The following is a 22462-nucleotide window of genomic DNA, read 5'->3' on the forward strand; positions in this document are numbered from 1 at the left end:
GTTACCATTATAGAACAGGAGATAGGTTCCCAAAACTAGCATAGTGAACCATACAAGACCTATTCACCTGCCAGTCACATTAACTTGTAAAAGACTGTATACCCACTCCTGTCCTAAGGGTTACAACCAGCACAAGAGACCAATTTGTATAAAATGACAGCACAATTAGAGTATATGTGCAACTCCTTATCTCACTCACAAACTCACATTGCAGGCCCTGCCTTGCAGCATTGTATGTGACTGGCTATTCCTCAAGGCATACTTGGATCCACCTGCCTCTGCCTCCCAATTGCTGACATTAAAAGTGTATACCACTGCTACCCAGTGATATATCTTGTTCTTAATTGTGATAAAATTCACAGAATACCTCTCTTATACTGTGTGTTGCATAGGTTAATTCCTTAACCCGTGATAACTGAAGGGTAAAGGTAGCATACTTATCTTCACAGAAAGAGCTGAAGTGGTGAGGAATAGGTTAAACAGGGAATGGAAACATACAACTGGACTGCTGTCCTCAGGAAGGCCATTGTGGGATGTTGCCTTTAATGGGCACTGGAATCTGGGTATCTCTACCCTAAGAAAAGTGATTTCCTGCATCTGAGCAGTGTGTATAGCTATCTTGATTTGTATAGGACACCACCTCCCCCTTTCACCACAATCTTGCTCTGAATTCTCCTTGACTCCTCAGTCCTTTTAATCTCTGTGGAAAGAATTTAGATAAGACATACAGACCATAGAGTAAGAGATAGGTATAGTTTATTACAAATCTATAAACTGCTGCTCTTGAGGGTGAGAGTAGACAGTGCTCAAGGAATGAGAGTGGACAATGACCAAAAAGAACCATTGCAGAGCAAAATACTCATGGTCATTGAAGGTAGGTATGGGCTAAAAGTATGGGCAGGTTTGTTGGCCTAGTGCCTAGGATGGCTTTCCACATAACCCTCTAACATGAGCTGAATAGAACAAAGAAGGACAAACACAGCCCAAGGTAAAATAAGCTTTGGTCCTAGCTGCAATGGTGTCACATACCTTTAGTCCCAGCACTCAGGAGACAGAGCCAGGCAGATCTCTGAGTTCAAGGCCAGCCTAGTCTACAGAGTAAGTTCCAGGACAGCCAAGGCTACACAGAGAAACCTGACTCAAAATTGAGAGAGAGAGAGACAGAGAGACAGAGGCTTTCAACTCTTCTAGGTATGTCTAACTTGCAGCCACATGCCCAACATAAGAATCATAAAACATATTTTTGTGATTTTTTGTAACTGATTGCAGTTCTCAAACATGAAATTTGTAGAAGACAACAATATATCACAAAACAAAAATTGTACATGCCTATATCTATTAATGTCATGGCTCCACCCAGGGTCATAAATATAACTGGTCACATTCTATGAACCAGGGATCAGTCCAACAATTTCAGGTCTTGGTTTTGCAAGCTCATCATTAAGGATTCATCCCCAATAATTTCCAAGCCTACTAATATCCAATTAGTTATCTAATACCCCTGTGCATCTGGTCATCTTGCTGTGTGGAAATGATGTACAAAGTGCCTTCATGACCAACCCAAAGAGAGAACTCTAGATTCTAATCCTCTCACAAGTTCTCTGGTTGATTCCACCCACTGTGCTGTCACAGCTTGACCTTGGGGGAAGCAGGCTTGTAGTATAGCCATGGGAGCAAGACGCTGGACGCTGCCTGGTCGAGACCTCCCTGTGCCACCCTGTGCATCCTGGCCCTTGTCTGGTTTTACTGCCTGCCATCCCTTCACTGTGATGAGCCATGGCTGGGAATTGACTGCATGTCCTTCCTCTAATGAGAGTTTTCCACAGTTGATTCAACGCACAGGTTACATATCAAAGGGAGTAAGAGTTTATTCTGAGCCAGATCTGAGGGATCACAGCCTAGAAACATGGGTTCGGGTTTCCTTGCATAACATTCCAATGTGGAAGTGAAATAAGGTCATACTTATGAGCTCCAGATGGTCATGGATATGGAGAAATACAATTCCATCCAGACAGTATAGCCTTCAACTTGTTCATCCATCGTCTGGTGGTCACTTGGACTGGTCCTACCCCTTGATGGTTGGAATCAGACTGCCATGGGCATACATGTAGTCTTGGAGCAAGAGTTTTCAGTTCTGTGAGGTACACTGAGCCAGGCTGCCAGGCCATGTGGTAACTCTAGGCTCGGCTTTCAGAGGAACCTCACCACTTGCTTTTGAAATCTAAATTTGCATAACAGCTTTATGCTGAAAATAGATGTGTATTCTTAGACACCAAGACTCTAGGAGCATACAGAGGTTGATCTCATCTGGGGAGGAAGACAAACAGATATATTCCTGATGGTGGTCAAACTGATATAGAGGTGAGAGCCAGCAAATTCCTAGTGACCGCTGGAACAACGCATGAAGCTGCCAGAGTTTGGACGAATTTGATGGCTCTTCCTTGTAGCAAAAGAACCATTGTTGGAAGGGTTCATTCCTCATCTCTTTGATCTTCCCTGCAGATGGGCTGGGGTGACCTGGGTGTGTATGGAGAGCCTTCCAGAGAGACCCCAAATTTGGACAAGATGGCTCTAGAAGGGATGCTTTTCCCAAACTTCTATTCTGCCAACCCTTTGTGCTCACCATGTAAGTTGCTGCTGTCCTCTGCCTCCTGCCCCGTTAGCCAGCAGTCTGCCATGTGTGCCCCTGCAACCCTAATCTAGATAAATCAACCTTTTCTCAGGTGTCAGGAAGGCTGCAGGTGAATGAGGGACTTTGTTGCTGGTCATGCTGGTCCCTGATTCTGAGCCCTCTGGCCACCATAAGTTTGGAGCTTATTAGGTCCCTTTAAGGGCAATAGCCTGATAGCTAGATAGCTATTGCCATCTGCCTCCCAGAAGACAGGGATCACTCTGCCCCAAGGGAGGGCTGCTGTCTGCCCTCAGAGTACTGTCTGTACTTCCTGGTCACAGGACATGGGTGTTGTGGGGAGGCAGTGAGGCCGTGTCCTCTTCCCAAAGAATGTCACTCCTACTCCATTGGTGCTCACAGAAGTGCTGAAGAACAGTAGATGGGGTGAGGGGTCAGTAGGAGGCAGGTCATATAGTCCTACAATCTGATAGCTGTCCCAGAGTCTCAAGACTGAGCACAGGAACAGAGCTGAGTAGCAGAGCCTGCTATATAAACCTCTATCCATCAGCAGGCAATTGGGACATCTCCCAGTGCCCAACTTCTGTGAGACAGAGGCTAGAGGGGATTGAAACACAACAGTTCAGTGTCAGCCTGATGCATTTGTGACAGACACATCCCAGAAGCTGTGCACATGGGAGGCACTGATGAGGGCCTACTAGATTTGTGTCATGGTGTCTGTTTTTATCCTTTTATGTAGCCAGGGCAGCCCTGCTCACAGGACGGCTGCCCATCCGCAATGGCTTCTACACATCCAACGGGCATGCAAGGAATGGTATGCGCCCCTGCCAACTCCCACCCTCATAGCCCTCATAGCCCTGCAGGTACCTCAGTCTAGATTAGGGAAAGCTGGTGTCCTAGGCCTTAGTGTGAGAGGTTTGGGATCTGGAAGGGTAAGTAAAGGCAACCTAAGGCAGAACTGAGTACCACAGTGCAGACCCCATGTCTCCCTGAATTGGCCCAGTGAAAGGACACTGGGGTTGAGGCACCTCAGGTACACCACACAGCATCCTCTCACCACCTTTGACCTGCTCCTGGGATACTGCCTGGCATGGCTCCTATTCTGCTGGGAAAGCCATGAAGTTTCAGGTCAGAGCAGGGAATGTTCTAGAAATAAGCTCAGGAGCTTGGATAGGTTCCGTAAGGATAGGGTCCCAGATGAGATGGGATTTCAAGTGACCTTGAAGAAAAGGAATATGGGAAGAACCTGGATCACAGCTTATAGGGAACAGCATGGTGTCAAATGGCAAACCAGGCTGGAGAGTTGAGAGACATATGGAGACTGAAGGCAGCATTACAAAATCCCCACCATGTTGGTACTAACTTGGAGAGTACCTGGGAATATCAAGAGACACGTCCCTACCCTGACCCCATTTCTGCCTGTCCACCTGGATGGAGCAGTGTGTATTCATTACATAGATGTGGTATTTCTAATTCAGTATTGTTCTTCTAGCTTATACACCTCAGGAGATCATGGGTGGCATCCCTAACTCAGAGCATCTCCTGCCCGAACTCCTGAAGAAGGCAGGCTATACCAACAAGATCGTGGGCAAATGGTGAGTCTAGACCTACCTCTGGGCAGGTCTTTCCAAATGAGGACTTCTTAGGAGGGGTAGAAAGTAGATTTCAGGTTCATTCAGATTTTTGAAGGGAATTTTTTTGTTTTCTGAGGCAAGGTCTCACTATGTAGTTCAAATGATTTTGCTTTCATGATCCATCGCCTCAGCATTCCACATGCTGAGATTATAGTTATACACCATCTATAATCTCTGCAGGGAGCTTTTAAGAACTTGGTGTTTCAGGCATACACATAGTAGTACACATACCTGCATGCAGGTAAAACACCCATGCACATAAAATAAAAATAAATGCATCTTTTTTAATTAAAAAAAAAAGAACTTGGTGTTTAAAGTCAAGAACTCGATGAGTATGGTGAACACCTTTAATCCCAGCAGTCAGGAGGCAGAGACAGTCAGATCTCTGTGAGTTTGAGGTTAGCCTGGTCTACATAGCAAGCTTCAGGCCAGTCAAGACTACATAGTGAGATCCTGTCTCAAATAAATAAAATTAAATTAAAAGGTCAGACGCCTGCCTCCAGCAAAGCTGTCTCAGCATGACATTCAGTCTTCATCCCCATCCTCCCTCCTTCCCACCATACTTTCTGCCATCTCTGCCCCACCCATGCCTGTAGCCACAGTAAAATATCGCTAAATGAGCCAACCACTGTGTTGCATACAGATGAGGCAGTTTGCCAGTTGCCAGAGGGCTTCTGTCTAGTGACAAACTTTGTCATAAGCCACAAAGAAAAGCAGGGAAGCAGCAGGTGTCTGAGTCTGTGAGAGGAAATGATCACATCTATAACTGCTTCTGTTGCTTCACTGTTGCTGGTCTCTGCACTGACATTCATCTCTTTTACTCCTGCAACATCCCATGATTCCCCCATGGATCGCTCCCCAGCCTGAGGCCAAGCAGCCCCTTCCCTCAGGAAGCCTCCCCAGTTTTCTGTTCTTTGTGATCTTCCTGCTCATGGCCTTGCTCATGGCTCCCATTGGGCACAGTTTCTGAGTCTATTACTAGTCACAGATAATAGGAAATCAAGGAAACCTAAAGCTGCTTAAGAAATGTTTGTCACCTTTCAAGCAAAAAATGAAACCTAGCCCTAACGGGGGGGGGGGGGTGGCGGGGGTGGCAAAGAAGAACTGATAGGCATCAGGTCCCTCCTCATCAGCACAATCCCAAAGCAGGTGGCAAGGAAGTCCAAGGAACAATGGCAGAGACAAGCAAGAAAGAGCTGGAGGCCCCACGATGACCAGAGATGCCTGTGTCTTACCTGACAGTTCTGCCAGGTCCACAGCTTCCTGGTGTCAGAGACTGAAGTGGCCAGAGCTGAACAGGTAGCAAGTTTCCACAGAGCTATTGATCTTCCTGGATGACTTCTGTTAGGAAGAGATGACCAAGAAGAACAAGTCTGCTAGACTCTGAAAGAGGCACAGTGAGCAGAGGCCATTGGTGGGACCAGGCTCTCAGAGACTGGAGGTAGATCTTCAGTTGCTCTTCTATGAGCCGGGTTTAGTCAGTGCTATCAGCTGCAGGCAGTACTGCCCTGTGTCCTTTATGCAGACGTCATCACTGAGGGTTGAGATTTCATCTCCCTGACCAAGTCCTGCATGGGCAGAACCTAGACTCCTTCACGTAGACTGCATAATCTGCCAGCAGCCAAATGTGTGTGAATGAACTGGAACACAAATCTCAGGAGACCTCCAGCCCACTCTCCAATCCTGCTCACCTTCTGGGTAGTACCAACCACAGTTACAACCAAGTGCACAGAATTATAGCTGTGTCCAGGCAGGGCACTGGTCATGCTTCTCTTACACCAAGGCTATAGAGTGCTGGACATGGACTCAAGGGTTCTCCCATCTGCCCTGAGATGTTCAGAAATGACAAGTGTCTTGTAATGGGCCTGAGAGCATGTCCAACATAGAGGAAGTAGTGCAGGCTGGCTTAAGGATCCAAGATGTCATTGTACCATAGTGGTGCACTGGTCCCTAAAGGGTTGGTTATAGACTGAGTGTGTGAAGGTCAGAGAATAGCTCTAAAGGTTCACTGTGTGCAGCCACTAGGCAGACCAAGCATTGCAGAGCCAGCCATGCTGTGCCAATCTCCCCTGCAAGTGAGGAAACTGAGTTCTAGACAGCTGTTCTCTGAAGAGCAGGTAGAGTAGTTGCTGAACAGCCAGTTATTTCCAACTTCTCTGCTGCCCCTTAACCCTACCCATGGAATGGTAACGTTGGATCTACACACTCTGTACTTGGAAGAAAGGACAAGGTGGAACCTCCCTGAAGAGAGCCCGTGTCAAGTACAGCTGGGAAAAGGACACTCTACCTCAGAGATGCTGTGTTGAAAGCTGTATCTGAAAAAGGCTTTCTGCAGGTGTGCATGCACAAAGCAGATAAAACAGGTCTGCATCCCAGGCTGGATGGTAATGGCACACATATCTTGGCTTGGAGTCAGTAGTAGTCTAACGTGTGCTCTGAAGAGCAGGTAGAAGCTGCAGTCCCCAAGAAGAACAAGCTCTGCTTCAGAGATAACTTGGAACTGACCCACGGATGCTTGGAGTTGGAGTTGGTATAGTGGCACCTCTCCGCAGCCTTCCTGTTGTTACTAGTAGATGGAGGGAATACAATTAAGTGTCCCTAAAAGAAAAGGAGGAAGGATGGGAGAGCATGGGGTAATACCTGGCATGCGGGGAGGAGGGCTCACCAAGGGACCCTGCAGCTTTGACTAAAGCCCTTTACCCTGTGAAGCTTTACTCTGTGGACCCCTCTCATCTCTAGGTCTCCTCAAAGCTCGCACCATCACCAGAGTAGGCGTACTGCCACATTCTTTCATGTCCTAGGCTCTGAGGATGCGGGGACAGTACTAAGCACTACATTATCTTCCCACCCAGTCACCTTCCTTGTGATTTCCCTTAGCTGGGATAATACTCTGACTTTTGTGTTAACAGATAGCGCAATAAACTGCTAGAAATCCAAGGGAGAAACACAGTCCTTGGAGTGTTCCTGAGGGTAAAGAAAGGCAGGAGGAAGCTACTGGAATCTAGAGATAGTGGAAATGGGCATTTGCATCCAGCTGCTTTCAAAGCATTTGGGAGATTTCTTTCCAGATCCTGAAGAACCCCTAAACCCTCTTTTGTGTGACAGTGTGCCCAGATACTGTGCTGGAACACTTTCAGCTGTGCCTGGAAACCCTTGACTTTGTCAGAACACTCTACTCTGCTGAAATGACCTTTGATATGCCTAGAGCTCTGGATGCTAGCATTGTCTGGGGAGGGCAGATGGATTCCTGTGCTCCTTCATGAAGTGAGGTCTTGACCTTTTGTATCTTAGTGTGTCTAAACCATTGAGTGCTGGGATACTGGCAGGCTGCTTATATGTGATGGTGATGGATTGTTGTTGATGGAAACATTGGAGTATCCCCAGTGAGGGGGGTCTCTGAAGTGTCTTGGTTCCTGTTTCTAGGCATCTAGGTCACAGACCCCAGTTCCACCCCCTGAAACATGGATTTGATGAGTGGTTTGGATCCCCCAACTGTCACTTTGGACCTTACGACAACAAGGTCAAGCCCAACATCCCTGTGTACAGGGACTGGGAGATGGTCGGCAGGTAACAGACAGATCCCCTTCCTTCCCTCCTGCTCCATCACTGTGTCCTTCACTCCTGCCCTTTGCCTCTAGTGCATGCCCAGGACCAGGGCTGATGTTCTTGACCTACCAGTATCCTATGTGCTGAGAGTGACAGCTCTGCTTCTGAGTCTCACCTGAGGCCTTTTCTAATCTTTCCAGAGTCATAGATTCCTTTCAGACATGTGACTCAAAGATCCCCCTGCGTCCAAAGTATGTTCATAGCTTGTATTTGGGGGCGGATCTAGGACCCATGTACCCTCTTGGTGAGGTAACTGTCATCTTCAGACACTAAGTTGGCCTATTAGCTGCACACAAGAAAGGAGACTGTGGGGCTAACTTGATGTAAGAGTCACTCCAGGGACTGCCCATTGTCACCACAGAAAGAGGTCTACTCTGGAGGGGAGACCACTTGGGTCGGGTCTTGCAGGGATGCCTCCTACTTGTAGCTCTGATGTCAAGGACCTGACTCATCTTTCTTGAATTTTGGTTGCTTAATTTTCCTGTTCCTTCCTCCTTTGTTCCTTGGGTGGAAGTTCTTATATCAGCAGACCTAAAGGTTGAGCCAAACATTGCCCTTTTATGTGTTTTATATCTACAGTAGGTAATTCAAGGGCCCTTGGTGTACTCAGTGACAGAATATCTTCACCTCTCAAAAAGAAGCCTCTGGGAACTGGATGAATGGCTCAGTCAATAACATGTTGACTTCACAAACACAAGGACCTGAGTCCAGTCCTTGGTGCTAGTGTAAAAAGCTAGGCAGGACAGCATGCCTTTGTAATCCCAGTGCTGGGGAGGCTGAGACAGGAGGATCTCTGGGGCTCACTCGCCCACCAGTCTAATTGGTGACTTCAGAGCCAATCAGAGACTCTGGCCCAGCGTGGTAGTACACCTCTTTAATCCTAGCATTTGGGACACAAAAAGCAGACAGATCTCTGTGAGTTTGAGGCCAGTCTGGTCCACTCACTGCATACACACCTGCAAGTACATGTGTACCTATACACACATATACACATGCATTTATTTTTAAAGCTTATGTCCTCAGCTACACCTTCAGACCTTGTCTTATCTCTACAACACAACATCTTATATGCTGGGGCCATCAGAGCCTTGTCGCCTCAGACAAAATCTTCACCTAAGAGCTGTGCAAGTTTTACATGGAACATTCCTGACTTCACAGTAAAATTGAGGAAGGGGTTTTCTTGACTAAATCCTGGGTTTTGTTTTTTGTTTTCAGATTTTATGAAGAATTCCCAATTAACCTGAGGACTGGGGAAGCAAACCTTACCCAACTCTACTTACAGGTAAGGCTGAGTGGGCTGGTCCAAGGCAAGGAGGTAGGAGGAAGCTGGGTAGGCAGGGGGATGAATTGGCCTGAAGCGGAGGAGAATGGAGGCCTTTCCCACAGGAAGCTCTGGACTTCATCAAGACACAGCATGCAAGGCAGAGCCCCTTCTTCCTCTACTGGGCCATTGACGCCACTCATGCACCGGTTTATGCCTCAAGACCTTTCTTGGGTACCAGTCATCGAGGGCGGTGAGTCATAAGCCCCACTGGGACCTTCAGTTATGCTCAGTATCGTTGGGTGGGTGCTCTAGGCTATTATGGGTAATCCAAAGCAGCTGGGATGCTTTTCAGTTGTGAAGATTGCTTAACATACATGAGGCTATTGAACACTCCAGGGGGTTCAATCCCCAGCACCATAAAAGAAAGAAAGATACAAAACATCCATGCCTCTTTTACCTCCTCCAGCCCAGGATGAGTGATGAAAGGAAAGTTGTGGTGGTTATATCTGCTTTGTCTGTAATGAGCCCTTTGAACCTGAGCCAGAACTTTCCTTTGAGAAACAGCTAGCAGCCCCACTGGTCATCTCTGAAGTGATAAGATTAGTGTTGGGGTCACACTAATGCTCTTGGCTGCCTAATAGAATATCATCTTCCCCTGAAGCTATGGTGATGCTGTACGGGAAATAGATGACAGTGTTGGAAAAATCCTGAGCCTTCTGCAAAACTTGGGCATCAGTAAGAACACATTTGTCTTCTTCACATCTGATAATGGCGCAGCCCTCATTTCTGCTCCCAAAGAAGGCAAGTTCTGTTTCCTGTCCTCTGGCCTTCGGTCAGTGACTAACTAGAAGGTGGTTCGCAGGCCAAAGCTTTCCAGAATAGAGTACCTAGCAGCAAGGTCTCGACCCTGCTGACTCAGACCTGGTCTGGGTTCACAGGAATTTGAATCTTCTGAGAGAGGGGAACAGGCAAGTGTCAGGGGGAGGAGATGCTGCCTCAGGAAGGTCCTTACCAGAAATAAGTTAGTTTCCAGCAGCCTCAGGCTACAAGAGACTTTGGCAGCCAGGGCTTTGTCAGAATATCAGGGTGCTAGGGTAGAGCTTGTTTGGCTGCTACAGAGGTGGCAGGAAAAACATCCTCAGTCTTGGGAGCTGTCCAATGGGTGAACCTGGAACAGTCACCCATGGTGCTACAGGGACTCAACTATTAACATGAAGTTCCCTGTCAAGGCTGAGAGCCCAACGATCTCCACAGCCTGTACTGCCCTTAGGCCATTTGGGCTCTGATACCTCAGGTGGCTCAGTCAGTCCTACTGCCCAGTGTCCTGTGGGCTTCCTGGTTACAGGTGAAGAAACACAGTACAGCCATCATAAACCAAAGAAAAGCTGGGTTGGCAATAGAAAAGACAATCAAGTCTAGCCAGACTGATCTCGAGGCTCTCAATGCCAACTCTCAGGGTGGAAGGTGCTAGGCAGAGGAAAATGGTATCGTTTCTAACAATTACCCTAAGATCTTGGCAGCTGTTCTTGTGTGTGGTAGGATGGAGGGCAAGGGCCACCCTGCACCTGAGGTAGAAGTTGTAGCCATAAAGAAGATAACTCTGTGAAGGCTAGGCTCCAACTTGTTATAAAAAGTGGGAATTACATGCTGGGATACAGCAGACTCTGACAATAACTAGACAAAGCAAAACAAAACTAGTTATCCTTGCCAACAACTGCCCAGCTTCGAAGAAATCTGAAATAGAATGCTATGTCCAAAACCAGTATCTATCACTATAGTGGCAATAATATTGAATTAGGAAAAGCATGTAGAAAATACTACAGAGTGTGCATGCTGGCTGTCATTCACCCAGGTAAATTGTAATATTATAGAATCATTCCTGAACAGACTGATGAAAATGAAACAGGAAAGTTCTTCTTGAATAAAACTTGTCAAAACTTTTTTTGTTGTTTTTTGTTTTTGTTTTTGTTTTTATTTGTTTTTTGAAACAGGGTTTCTCTGTGGCTTTGGAGGCTGTCCTGGAACTAGATCTTGTAGACCAGGCTGCAGAGCTTGTTTTTAAAACATAAAAAATACCTTAAAATAGAAACCCATGCCTCCAAAACAATACAGAGAAACCCTGTCTCGTAAAAACAACAACAACAACAAAAAAATAGAAACCCACATTCCCATGCCTAACTTAAAACTAGAAATAGATCTGGGCAGTGGTAGAGTACCCCTTTAATTCTAGCACTCAGGAAGCCGAGGCAGGGGAATCTCTGTGAGTTCAAGGCCAGCCTGGTCTACAGAGTGAGTTCCAGAGCAGCCAGGACTATACAGTGAAACCCTGTCTCAAAAACTAAAAAAGTGGGGGGGTAGAAATAGAACAACAGAATATGGTCACCTTCAGGCCACAGGCACAGCTTTTCTGCTGCCTCACGTCTCTTCCTACTGGTACCCATGCCTGTTTCTTATCAGTGCTATTAGCCTGGTGAGGGGGTAGAGCTGCTGCTGTTGAGGCTTCTGTTTGAGTTCTGTTCACACTGGTATGTTGGCTACATGTGGAGAAGAAGCGGGAGTCCTTGGAACTGCAGAGCGCAGCGACTGCCTTTCCCACAGATAACAGTCCTGTTTGACTTTTCACCGGGAAAACGCTTTGTTTCTCCCCACCTCTGTGTTTTGGGGCCTGAGGTAGAGTCTCAGCAGCTCATGCTATGGCATCTATCCTTCTGGGACAGGCCCACCTCGCTCCAAGACCCTTGGATTTCTTCCTTGTGTCTAGGATAAAGATGTAAAGGGGCTTTGTCCCTACCCGCTTCCCACAGGCTTGTTCAGGGACTTGTTCAAAATCTAGCTGTGTGCCCTCTCCCTACAGACTGTGCAAAGACCAGAGAGAATCTGGGGCAGGCTGCATTTTAAGTCAGACCTTCCCCAATACATGATGCCTGTGGATATTAGCATCTAAAAGCACTAACTTAAAATATCAGTGTTTGTGGACTGTGATAGGGACAGCTTCTGTGGCTGTTTCCTATTTCTGCGCAGTGACTACTAGTAGGCTGGTGGCTCCTAGTGAAGCAAGAATTTTCTGTTCTCTCTGGAAAGCTGTGTCCAGAGCATTTTAGCTGTCTGGGTTAGAGCCACCCAGGTTTGCTGACTTGTGTCTGCAGCCTGACCTCCTCCTCCTGGTCCTTTGTCCCTGTGATGACCTGAATACTCAAATGTGCCTAGCCAGGAGTTCAGAGTCAGGATAAGCCACTTGCCAGCCAGGGGTGCTGTGTGTCCCTGATTCCCCAGAGGATCTGAGCCCTGAGATCTTGAGGCTGATAGGTGGTAACTCTCACCCCCAGGTGGCAGCAATGGTCCCTTCCTGTGTGGGAAGCAGACTACATTTGAAGGTGGGATGAGGGAACCTGCAATCGCATGGTGGCCGGGGCACATTGCTGCAGGCCAGGTGAGTCAGCGTTCCACACTGAAGCTCCGTCTCCTGCGAGGTCTCTCGGGGACATTGGTGCCCAGGTGATAAGGGGGTTTCTGTAGTCAATTGACTGCTCATGTTCTGTGATCTTACCATAAGGGACAGCTGCAGCCCTACATGGGACCCTCATATCTTTGTGGCAAAGACCAGAGGTGGGACCTCAGGTGGCTGAGTGTGTATCTTGTCCCAGTCTGGACACCGTCATATCAGGCAGCACTCTCACCCCCAAGTTCTAGCCCCAGGCAGGCCACCCCTTGTCTAAGAATCCACCCTGGAACTTATAGTCACCACACTAAGTGCTTGATGCTGAGATTAACACTCGTGTCACTATTCCTCAGCTGGCCTCTTTCTTCATTGATCTTGGAGACACTGTCTCTCTCTGGGTTCCTCAATTCACCCTGCAGTGGTAGCTTCCATATGCTTAGGGGTGGACAGAATAGCTGACTCTAACAAATACAGGCTTGCATGGACAGTACAGACTAGTCTCCTGCTAGAGGCCAGATGATACACACCCTTAATTCCACCTACTATTTTATGTACCTATTGCTGTGTGGAATCCTTAGCCACAGAGACCAGGGATTGCAGTTCATGTGTCCCTGGTGGCTGTCATTGTGTCAGACACAAATAGTCTTTACCCTTCCCTCTAATTACACATATTAGGAAAGTGAAGTCCAGGGAGGTCTCCTGTCCAGTCTGCCAGCTACTGTGGCAGAACTGGCAACAATCCCCAGGTATCCAGCTGTGGGACCTATATTCCTACTCACCAGCTTTGGATAGTCTCCATGTGTGCCAAGGAACAATTGGGACTTACCCTCAGTATCTAGCTTCTAAACCTAGACCTGCTTGAGCCTCTGCCCCTCACTACCCTTTGCCTAGGGCCTCCTGACATAGGACCTCCGGGTCACACTAATCACCAGAGGTTTGCAGGTTGATGGATCTCAGTTTGTAGAATAAGCCTGCCTGTCATCTGACCAGCTCCCTCGGTAGAACAGAGTGCCCATGGCAGTAAACTCATTACATGTAGAAGAAACATGGCTACTGGGATACTAATGGACACTCAGACTGGCCATGACCATCTGACCCTTTTGAAAGGGACCTGGCCCACGGCTGCACTTGTGGAAAAGAAGAAAACTCATTTCCTAGTGCCACCACTCCCAGCTGTCAGGGAGCTGTGAAAGCCCTGCTTCCATCAACCCTGCAACAGACACTTAGCCTTCCTGTTGCTGCACCTGGCAACGGTGGTCTAATTGCAGCCCTTAATACAGTTTCATTTTGAAGAAACAGACAGCAACCTCCTGCTGGTGGGTACAGTATCACAAACAGCTGGGGTGTGTGCTCGGCTGCATGCCATGGCAGAGCCATCAGATCCCCTCTTTCTCTTACTTTTTTCTTTTTCTTTTTCTTTTTTTTTTTTTTTTTTGGCTTTTTGTGACAGGGTTTCTCTGTGTTGTTTTGGAAGCTGTCCTGGAACTCACCCTGTAGACCAGGCTGGCCTCGAACTCACAGAGATCCGCCTGCCTCTGCCTCCCAAGTGCTGGGATTAAAGGCGTGCGCCACCAACGCCCGGCTTCTTACTTTTTTCTAGATGATGAAAGTTTCTGGATCTGCACCCCCACTCCAATTCCTTCTTTTTTTGGAAGGAAATACTTAGAAGGGACCATGAACCACTCAGAAGACTCTCTGTTTCCTGCAAAGATTTCCTTGCTGCCATAGGTAGGGAGACCCTGGCACCCATAAGAATGTCCTATTCCCAAACAGGCTCTGTAGAAGAGTGTCCATGTCACACAAGGACCTTGTTGCATGGTTAAGAGTCATGTCTGTTAGATTTCAGGCCACAGAGTAAAGAGACAAAAGACAGGAAAGAGATGAGAGTCTGACAAACCTCAACAGATGGGACTTTTATTTCAAGCAGTGAAGGGCAGACACTTTCTTGTGGGAAGGAGAGTATGCAGGGGCTGGGGGAAACTGGTTGGGATCTTTTATAGGGGAGGTTGTAGGGTTTGGGAATGAAGAATTTGGTGCTACAGCGGAGAGTGCATGCACATTGCAGGATCTGTTCTGGAATTGTTTGTCCAAATAAGGTCATTTTTTGCTTTAGAAACTGCCCCCGCCCCCACACTATCAGGATGTGGTGATGTGTGACTGAGTTAGGCAATGGCAGTAAGGAGCTGGGGTTTCAACACAGGCAGAGGATTTCAGCAAGCCTTTAGGGGAACAGAGGTTCCTTGGTCAGAGTCTGGCCGAGTTTATTCAAGGTTTATTCAACAGTGTCTCCAACTGGCACAATTGAATGAGGGTCAAGCAAGGAGTGATAAGAGGAGTGCTGTCTAAACTGAACTTGGGCTGAGGTCCTGACTGGCTGCTATGGAGTCATGTCTTCTTAAAGGACCACAGACACCCTTCTCCATTGTACACTGACCTTCCCAAGCCACAGAGGTCAAGAAAAAGAGATAAGCACACTGCCTGTCTCCAGTACAGCAGCACTTAGAGAGTGTTGGGGGTAGGTGAGCCTGTGAAGCAGCTTGATATTAACAAGGAGACAGAGCCACAAAAGACCCCGACTACTTACTGACTGGGGCCCTTGAACATGAGCAGAAAACTGTCAAGAACTCTTTCCACGGGGCTAATACATCCATGGATGAATAGTAATGGTCCTAGCAAGTGCCCCTGGCTCTCGTGGAACTTCTTCTGACTGGGTAGAGCAGCAGGCAGCACCAATTGGGTTGGTTCCTCTCCACTGTCTTCCTTGCTGCTTCTGGGACTTTCCTGACTTTTTCTCTTTTGATGTACTAAGCTCACAGTAGCTTTCAGGTGTCAAGTGTTAAAATGAATATTGTGGACAGTTGAGCCTTGAAAGGTGAGACCCTTGTGGTGCTCTCTCTGTAAAGAGCCGGGAGAAAGGGGATGAAGATAAGGCTCAGCAGTTAAGAGCACTGACTGCTCTTCCAGAGGACCCAGGTTCAATTCCCAGCACCCACATGGCAGCTCCTGTCTGTAACTCCAGCTTCAGACCTGACACCTTCAAACAGATATACATGACACCTTCACACAGACATACATGCAGGAAAAACACAAATACACATGAAATAAAAATATTTTTTAAAAAAATAGCTAGGAGGAACTTCTAGCATTCCAGGTCTAGCTGTGACAACCAATCATGTATAGCAGAAGTGGGGCGTGAATATGGCCTAACTCTGGGGTCAGATGTACAGTCTAAGTCCCATCTGCCACCCACCAGCTCTATAACTCCACTCAACCCTAGCTGTGACCCCCCTGACATGTGGCAAATAAGTATGTGTTGGAACATGTGTGCACATCTGCAGACCCAGAGGAGAATCGGGTGCTCATCACCCCAGGCTCCAGCCTTCAAACACCATCTGCTCAGGATGCCTCAAAGGAGTACTATATCCATTTCAGGTCAGCCATCAGCTGGGAAGCATCATGGACCTCTTTACTACCAGCCTGTCCGTTGCAGGCCTGAAACCACCCAGTGACAGGATAATCGATGGACTTGACCTACTCCCCACCCTGCTTCAGGGACACATGATGGACAGGTTGGTGCTAGACATCTGTTTCAGCCCCAGTCCCCAGTCCTGCCTCCCTCACTCCTACTCTTCATGGTGGATCCCAGAGCTGCTCACAGGCTTCCTCATTGGCTGTCTATGACCCATATGGAAGGACACAGGAGTATAGATGTGGGAACCATGTAGCTAGACCTGGGATATGTACCTGGGAAGGAGACCAGCCTGGGCTCGTTGGGACACTAGGAAGCCCTGCCTCTTAGGAAAGCATATTAAGGTTTGCAGGGAAGGGGTGGGGAGGAGGTATCCTTCCAGCATGTGTAGGCTTCTCCCAGTCCCAGACCCATATGATTTCCAAGAAGGAGGATCTCATTGTCACCAACTCAACTCCTAGAGTCTGACTTTGCCTCACCAAAGACCAAAATAAGCAGGGAATGACTTGGGCCATTCCCTATAGCCTTGTTGGCTACCACATACACAGTGCCAAGTGGGACCCCAGGACCTCAGGCATGCTAGGAAAGCATTCTACTGAGCCACACGCCCCTATCCCCTCTGACTTTTTGTACTATGAGACCTTAGTGCATCTTTAAAGTGTTAGCTGACACCTGCATGGGCAGCTCACCACTCCCCAGTCAGAATTCCCACACATGAATACATAGACTTGGTCATGATTCTTTCTCTTCTCAACACAACAGGCCCATATTTTATTACCGTGGAAACACACTGATGGCAGTCACTCTTGGCCAGTACAAGGCCCACTTCTGGACTTGGACCAACTCCTGGGAAGAGTTCAGACAGGTACAGGCCCCTGAGTACAAGCCCTGGGAGGAGCATCACTGGGAGACCCTGGAGAATCGTGATCTTTTTACTTCAAAACCTCCCTCCTTCATGTGGTCTGTGGGCCCTGCCCATTCTCAGTTTTCATGTGCAGATGTCCAAAGGTAGAGGCTAGGCACAGTTCTTTCTTCCTGGAAAATGCTACGGGCATATGAGAAGCTAGGGGACAAATACTCTCTCCTGGGACATCCTGCCTTCATAGGAGGTCTTCAGAGAACACAAGGTCCAGGTTCAGGCAAGCCTCACTGTCTACCATGTCCCTAAGCCTCTCCTTAGCACCTCTTCTCTTGCTCCTTCCAAGGCTGGCAGCATCAGCAGTGGCCTGCCCAGGTTCAGATGCCAATGCCCACAAATGGAGGCATCAGTGTCTACAGCCTAGTGCCTGCTCAAGGTCTGAAGATGAAGTGCCACACCACATAAGCCTAGGCTCCTGCTGGCCCCTCGGCCCACATGGGGCTGTCATAGGCCTGTGTCCTGCAAGCTGTTGGTCCTGTCTCCTCCATCCCCTCAGGCTCTGCAAGATCTTTAAACACAAGAAAACCTACTAATGTGCCTTAATAGGGAAGAAAATTACTTACTGAAAAACCCAAACACTAGAACATTCTGAACCAACTAGGAAGCAAACTACAAATGTCTCCACTCAGGAGGCTCCAGCTACACAGGGCTTTGGGCTGGGCAGGATGCCAGACTGGGCTGGGTATGTGTGGGCAGGTGAACAGCATATACCCAGGTGGACATGTGGCCATAACTCAAAGGCACAACTCCCCAGTGCCTTGTTTGGAAGCTTGGGGCAGCCTAGAACAGTGTCCAAAACCCATGTTCACTCATCCTCTTTCTGACCCACACTGCCTGAGGGCCATCCTAAATACTGGCCTGCCATGCCATCAAAGACTGTGTTCTATTTAGGGTTTCTGTTGCTGTGACGAAACACCATGACCAAAAAGCAAGTTAGGGGAGAGTGGGGGGAGGTTTATTTGATTTACATCCTCATTGTCATCCATTATTGCAGGAAGTCAGGACAGGAATCAAACAGGGCACCTGAGGCAGGAGCTGATGCAGAGGCCATGGAAGGATTATTGCTTACTGACTTGCTCCCCATGGCTTGCTCTGCCTGCTTTCTTATAGAACCCAGGACCACCACCACCCACAATGGGCTGGGTCCTCCCACATTAATCACTAAGAAAATGCCCTACAGGTTTACCTACAGCCCATCTTTTTTTTTTTCCCCCCAAGGCAGGGTTTCTCTCTGGCTTTGGAGGCTGTCCTGGAACTCACACTTGTAGCCCAGGCTGGCCTCGAACTCACAGAGATCCGCCTGCCTTTGCCAGTGCTGGGATTAAAGGCATGCGCCACCAACGCCCGGCACCGACAGCCAATCTTATGGAAGCATTTTCTCAATTGAGATTCCCTCCTCTCAGATGATTTTAGTTTGTGTCAAGCTGACAAAACTCTCCAGGACAGGCAGTCAGTATCCTAGAGACACCTGTGTCCTGGGTGCTTGTGGATGCTCCTGGTGCCTGTAACCCAGAAGTGCCTTTGGAATTCCTTCAAGGGATCTGAGGCTACAGTGAATAGACCCTTTGGGTTGTCACACAAGTCCTTGTACTCTCCTCAGGGTTTTTTCTAGGATACCTATTTCTGCCTCCTCAAGAGTCTGAGTAGTTTAAAAGTCAGAAGGAAGAAATTCCCTCATGACTATGGACCTCTCTCTGGACCCCTGCAGGGCCACATGGGGATAGGGTGGCTGCTCTGCCCTTTTGGACTCCTTAAGGCAGGGTCCAAAGAAACCCATCTTTGCTTCTACCAGACTAGCTCCCATCCAAGAAGGCATACACCAAATCCTGTCAACACCTTTGAATGTCTGGAAGTTTCTTCAGGCTGAATTCAGATCTACATGGCATGGTGGGTATGAGTTAGTCCTGACTTGAACATGTTTTCACAAGGGACTAGACGATACCAGGAAAAGCCCAAAGTGCCACCAGCGATGCCTTGCTCTGTGTTCCAATAAGAGGAATGAGACCCACACTCCCCCTCCTTGGTTGTCAAAGGAACATACCTCTTCCATGTTCTGGGTCTCCTGTGAGGGAGCCTGTGTTGGCATAGGTTTTCTTAGCTTCTAGATTCTGAGACTATGCAACATTTGAAATGTGCATAGCCCTTGCTGTTAACAGAATATCTCCCCATTGTGGACAATGATTCCAAAGAGCCAGGTCTCAGGGCATCATCTCTCATGGTTCAGGGTTAGATAGTTGAAAGTTGGTCTCTTACTGGAATCAGGTCTAGAGAAAAGCATCCTGGAGCCTGGATGGGACAGCCTAGGCCATGGCTACTCCAACCACATCAGGAGACCACTATCCATCAATCCCACCCCCAATCTTAAACTGAGAGGCCTATGTTACAGAGAGGCCTGAGATCTATACAGTGGGTTAAAGGTCACAGCCAGGTCCAGAAGTGCCAGTATCAACCTTGGGTTTACCTGATAGACCCAGGCACTGGCCCTGTGTTACTGGCATAGGCCTGGTTTCTTGGCCTTATGTCACCTGCAAGATTTTGCCAGTCAGCCTGTGGAGTCTCCATGCCTTTACAAGCTCCATTATATCCTGTACATGGTGCTCTTATTTCAAATGCTAGGGTCTCCACAAAGCTGTTTTGAAGCGGAGGAGGAATCCCACAAAAGATGACAAATTCATGTCATCTGAGCTGCCCCTGGGCACAGATCACACAAGTCCAAGGGCTGGGATTATGTATCTGTTCACTGTCCCATCCTGATGGCAAACACATTGGGAGGTTTATTTAGAGGCTGCATGGTTTTCCCACTAGGGTCACTCTGTGCTTTAGACCCACTCTTGCTCTAAAGGCCAGGCCTGAGAGTATTATAGCCAGCATACCCTACTCCAGGGCACTTGAGTTCTATTTCCTGTTCTACTTCCTACTTGAGCCTGGAACCAATGGAACCCAGGATTCCTTGGTGTGACTGATCCATATAGACTGATAGGCAGGTCCTCAGTGCAGTGCCAAGTAAGCCCCGCCCTTTGGTGGGGGCCTTAATATCCCTTCCTTGAAACCCAGTGCTAGAAACCAACCAGGCCTGGTGAGAGGTGAGGAAAAAATACAGAGATGGACAGGGTGCTATACTCATTAGGAGCAGGGATTTTGTTGTCTTTTGGGTTTTGTTTTTGTTTTTCTGAGACAGGGTTTCTCTGTGTAGCCCTAGCTGTCCTGGAACTCACTCTATAGACTGGGCTGTCCTCAAACTCACAGAGATCTGCCTGCCTCTGCCTCCTGAGTGCTGGGATTGAAGATATGCACCACCATGCCCTGGCTCTTTTTTTTTTAAATTAGCTGAATTTTTTTTATTCAAACTACAACTGTCCTGAGTTCCCATGGTCTGATTTAGAGCTGAAGCCCAGCTAAAAGGGGAGGGCTGCTTTTAAAGACAAAAGGCTACAATCTGTCCCTGCTTCTGCAGGTGTGAGAACACCCCAGGTCTTTTGCATTCATTTCTGGAATTCCTAGCATTGTCTTTACAGCCTCAGGTTGCTCACTGGACTAGCTTCAGACTGTAAATGGAGTCCTCGGCTGCTACAACACCTGAACTTTGACCATCCCAGGAGAATGCATCAACCAGGTGGTGTCCCTCACCACCTCTACAAAATCAGTGTTTGATTTCTAGGAGCCTGCCTGTCTCCATCCCCTGTGCCTCCAGAGCCAGGCCAGAGTTCAGCTCTATGGGGAGATAAAGCATAATGTACAACAGGCTGACTTCCTTGACAGTGCCCTCAGGGTGAGGTGCTCAGAAGACTGCAGCTGTAAGAAATCCTAGGCCAATTAGCAGGATCTTAATTAAATAGCTTATTTGATTTGCATCCAAATTATAATTTATGTGTTCTATCTAGACTTGGGTGCTTCTCCACTGTTTAGCATTTTCAAGCTAACTGCTGTGCACTGTTTGTTTGTCCCCTGGCAGGGCACTCCAGGAGACCCAGATTCTGGAACCCACTTTGATTGGAAGGTAGCCCCCAACTTGTCTGCAGCTCACTGCAAATGGAACTTCATAGTCTGCTTTAAAAACTGTAAACTGCTACACCATCACAGGGGTTTATACAAGGTGTTAGAGACATCTGCTTAGGGAACTTCACTGCATTGCACCTTCCAGCCCAGCCATCATTTAAAATGTAAACAAAACCTACAATGTTGTCTCCCACTGGCAATATGGCTGACACCAGGGCACCTGAGTCATGATACTTAGAGTAAGCTCTTGCCTCACAGTTCTCTGGGACTGTTGATTGAGGGTATTCCCCATTCCCCACCAGTGCACCCTAAGGAGTAACCAGGGAGATCTGGGAGGGAAGGTCAAATGCAATGAGCAAGTTTGCACACAGGAACCATTGTAGTGGAATCAGGTTGGACCTAGGAGAGAGAGCCACAGCAGACAAGCTACCTGAGAAGCTGCAGGGGTTGACTCCATGCTGCCTGAGTATATGTTCAGTCTTCCCTCTGTACTTCTGAATGCAGAAATCATGGTTATTTATAGTCTGTGCTCTTCTCTTGAATCTGTTGGTCATAGCTGCTTTTGTCCCTTGCCTTGAGCTGCCATGTTCAACTCTGGGTCTGTTCAACTCTCTCAGCTATCAAGCAAAAGATCCTTCTTCCTCCCTGGTCTAGTGACTCATCCTTACTTACCCCCTTCTGAGCGGTCCACTGTTCTCCCTGGCCACACAATGAGGGACTTTTATGGAACTCTCAGGAGCTCTTCTCTGAGGCACTGATCAAAGTCAAGATGTGGAACTGCCCAGACTGTTTCATTTTGTTTTGAGACAGGGTCTCATGGAGCCGAGGCTGACTTCATGATATTCCTGCTTCTACTTCCTAAGTCCTGGGATTACAGCCTAACTGCCCAGACTACTACAAAGAGCTTTTTTCCCATAAAGGGGTACAGGAAAACTTGGGGAGACACCCAGAGTGAGCTGCTGAGCAGCTCTGAGCCTGAAGCTTTTCCCTTCAGCCAGGCGGCCATACTCTATTTGACTCATGTCCACTCATCAATGAACACTGCAGCACCGGGTATAGAGGATGTGTGAGGAAAAGGACTAGTAGGGCATCTCTTGCAGCTTGGGCTCTGGCTCTGGGATGCTCACTTGGTCTCTCTGACTCTTGTTACAGGGCATTGACTTCTGCCCTGGTCAGAATGTCTCAGGAGTCACAACCCATACCCAAGAAGAACACACAGAGCTACCCCTGATCTTCCACCTGGGACGTGACCCAGGGGAGAGATTCCCACTCAGGTAAGACAGCAGTAGCGTCTCCATGCTCCAGACACTGGCCAGACAGGCCAAAGTTGAGAACCACATCTAGGTGGTATCTTCCATGGTGTTACTCCTCTGGTCTCAGAGGGAATGTATGCTTTTTTGAAGACATGAACTACACAGAGGGATCCCAGAAACCTACACCTACACCTTGGACCATGGTTGCCTTACTCTCAGGGAGCTCTCTTCTTGCTTTCCTTTCCTGGTTACT

The 22462-nt window shown here is 48.0% G+C and overlaps 1 protein-coding gene across 6 annotated transcripts in view; it reads left to right on the forward strand.

Annotated features, from left to right (window-relative positions):
* Galns (galactosamine (N-acetyl)-6-sulfatase) overlaps nucleotides 1-22462 on the forward strand; it is a 33217-nt gene that overhangs the window by 3371 nt on the left and 7384 nt on the right. For 4 of the 6 annotated variants that reach the window (XM_040735402.1, XM_040735421.1, XM_040735405.1 and 1 more), the window contains 12 exons: nucleotides 2503-2626; nucleotides 3369-3443; nucleotides 4122-4224; nucleotides 7687-7830; nucleotides 9085-9151; nucleotides 9256-9383; nucleotides 9795-9934; nucleotides 12460-12563; nucleotides 16005-16141; nucleotides 16804-16906; nucleotides 20913-20957; nucleotides 22109-22230. In XM_040735402.1, the coding sequence (XP_040591336.1) occupies nucleotides 2503-2626; nucleotides 3369-3443; nucleotides 4122-4224; nucleotides 7687-7830; nucleotides 9085-9151; nucleotides 9256-9383; nucleotides 9795-9934; nucleotides 12460-12563; nucleotides 16005-16141; nucleotides 16804-16906; nucleotides 20913-20957; nucleotides 22109-22230 (1292 nt within the window). Of the gene's footprint in view, nucleotides 1-2502; nucleotides 2627-3368; nucleotides 3444-4121; nucleotides 4225-7686; nucleotides 7831-9084; nucleotides 9152-9255; nucleotides 9384-9794; nucleotides 9935-12459; nucleotides 12564-16004; nucleotides 16142-16803; nucleotides 16907-18752; nucleotides 18848-20912; nucleotides 20958-22108; nucleotides 22231-22462 lie in introns of those variants that run through there. The other 2 variants (XM_040735436.1, XM_040735412.1) reach the window with 2 other exon arrangements.

Source organism: Mesocricetus auratus, unplaced genomic scaffold (genome assembly GCF_017639785.1).
Source record: "Mesocricetus auratus isolate SY011 unplaced genomic scaffold, BCM_Maur_2.0 Super-Scaffold_6723, whole genome shotgun sequence".
In the NCBI taxonomy this organism is placed as follows: domain Eukaryota; kingdom Metazoa; phylum Chordata; class Mammalia; order Rodentia; family Cricetidae; genus Mesocricetus; species Mesocricetus auratus.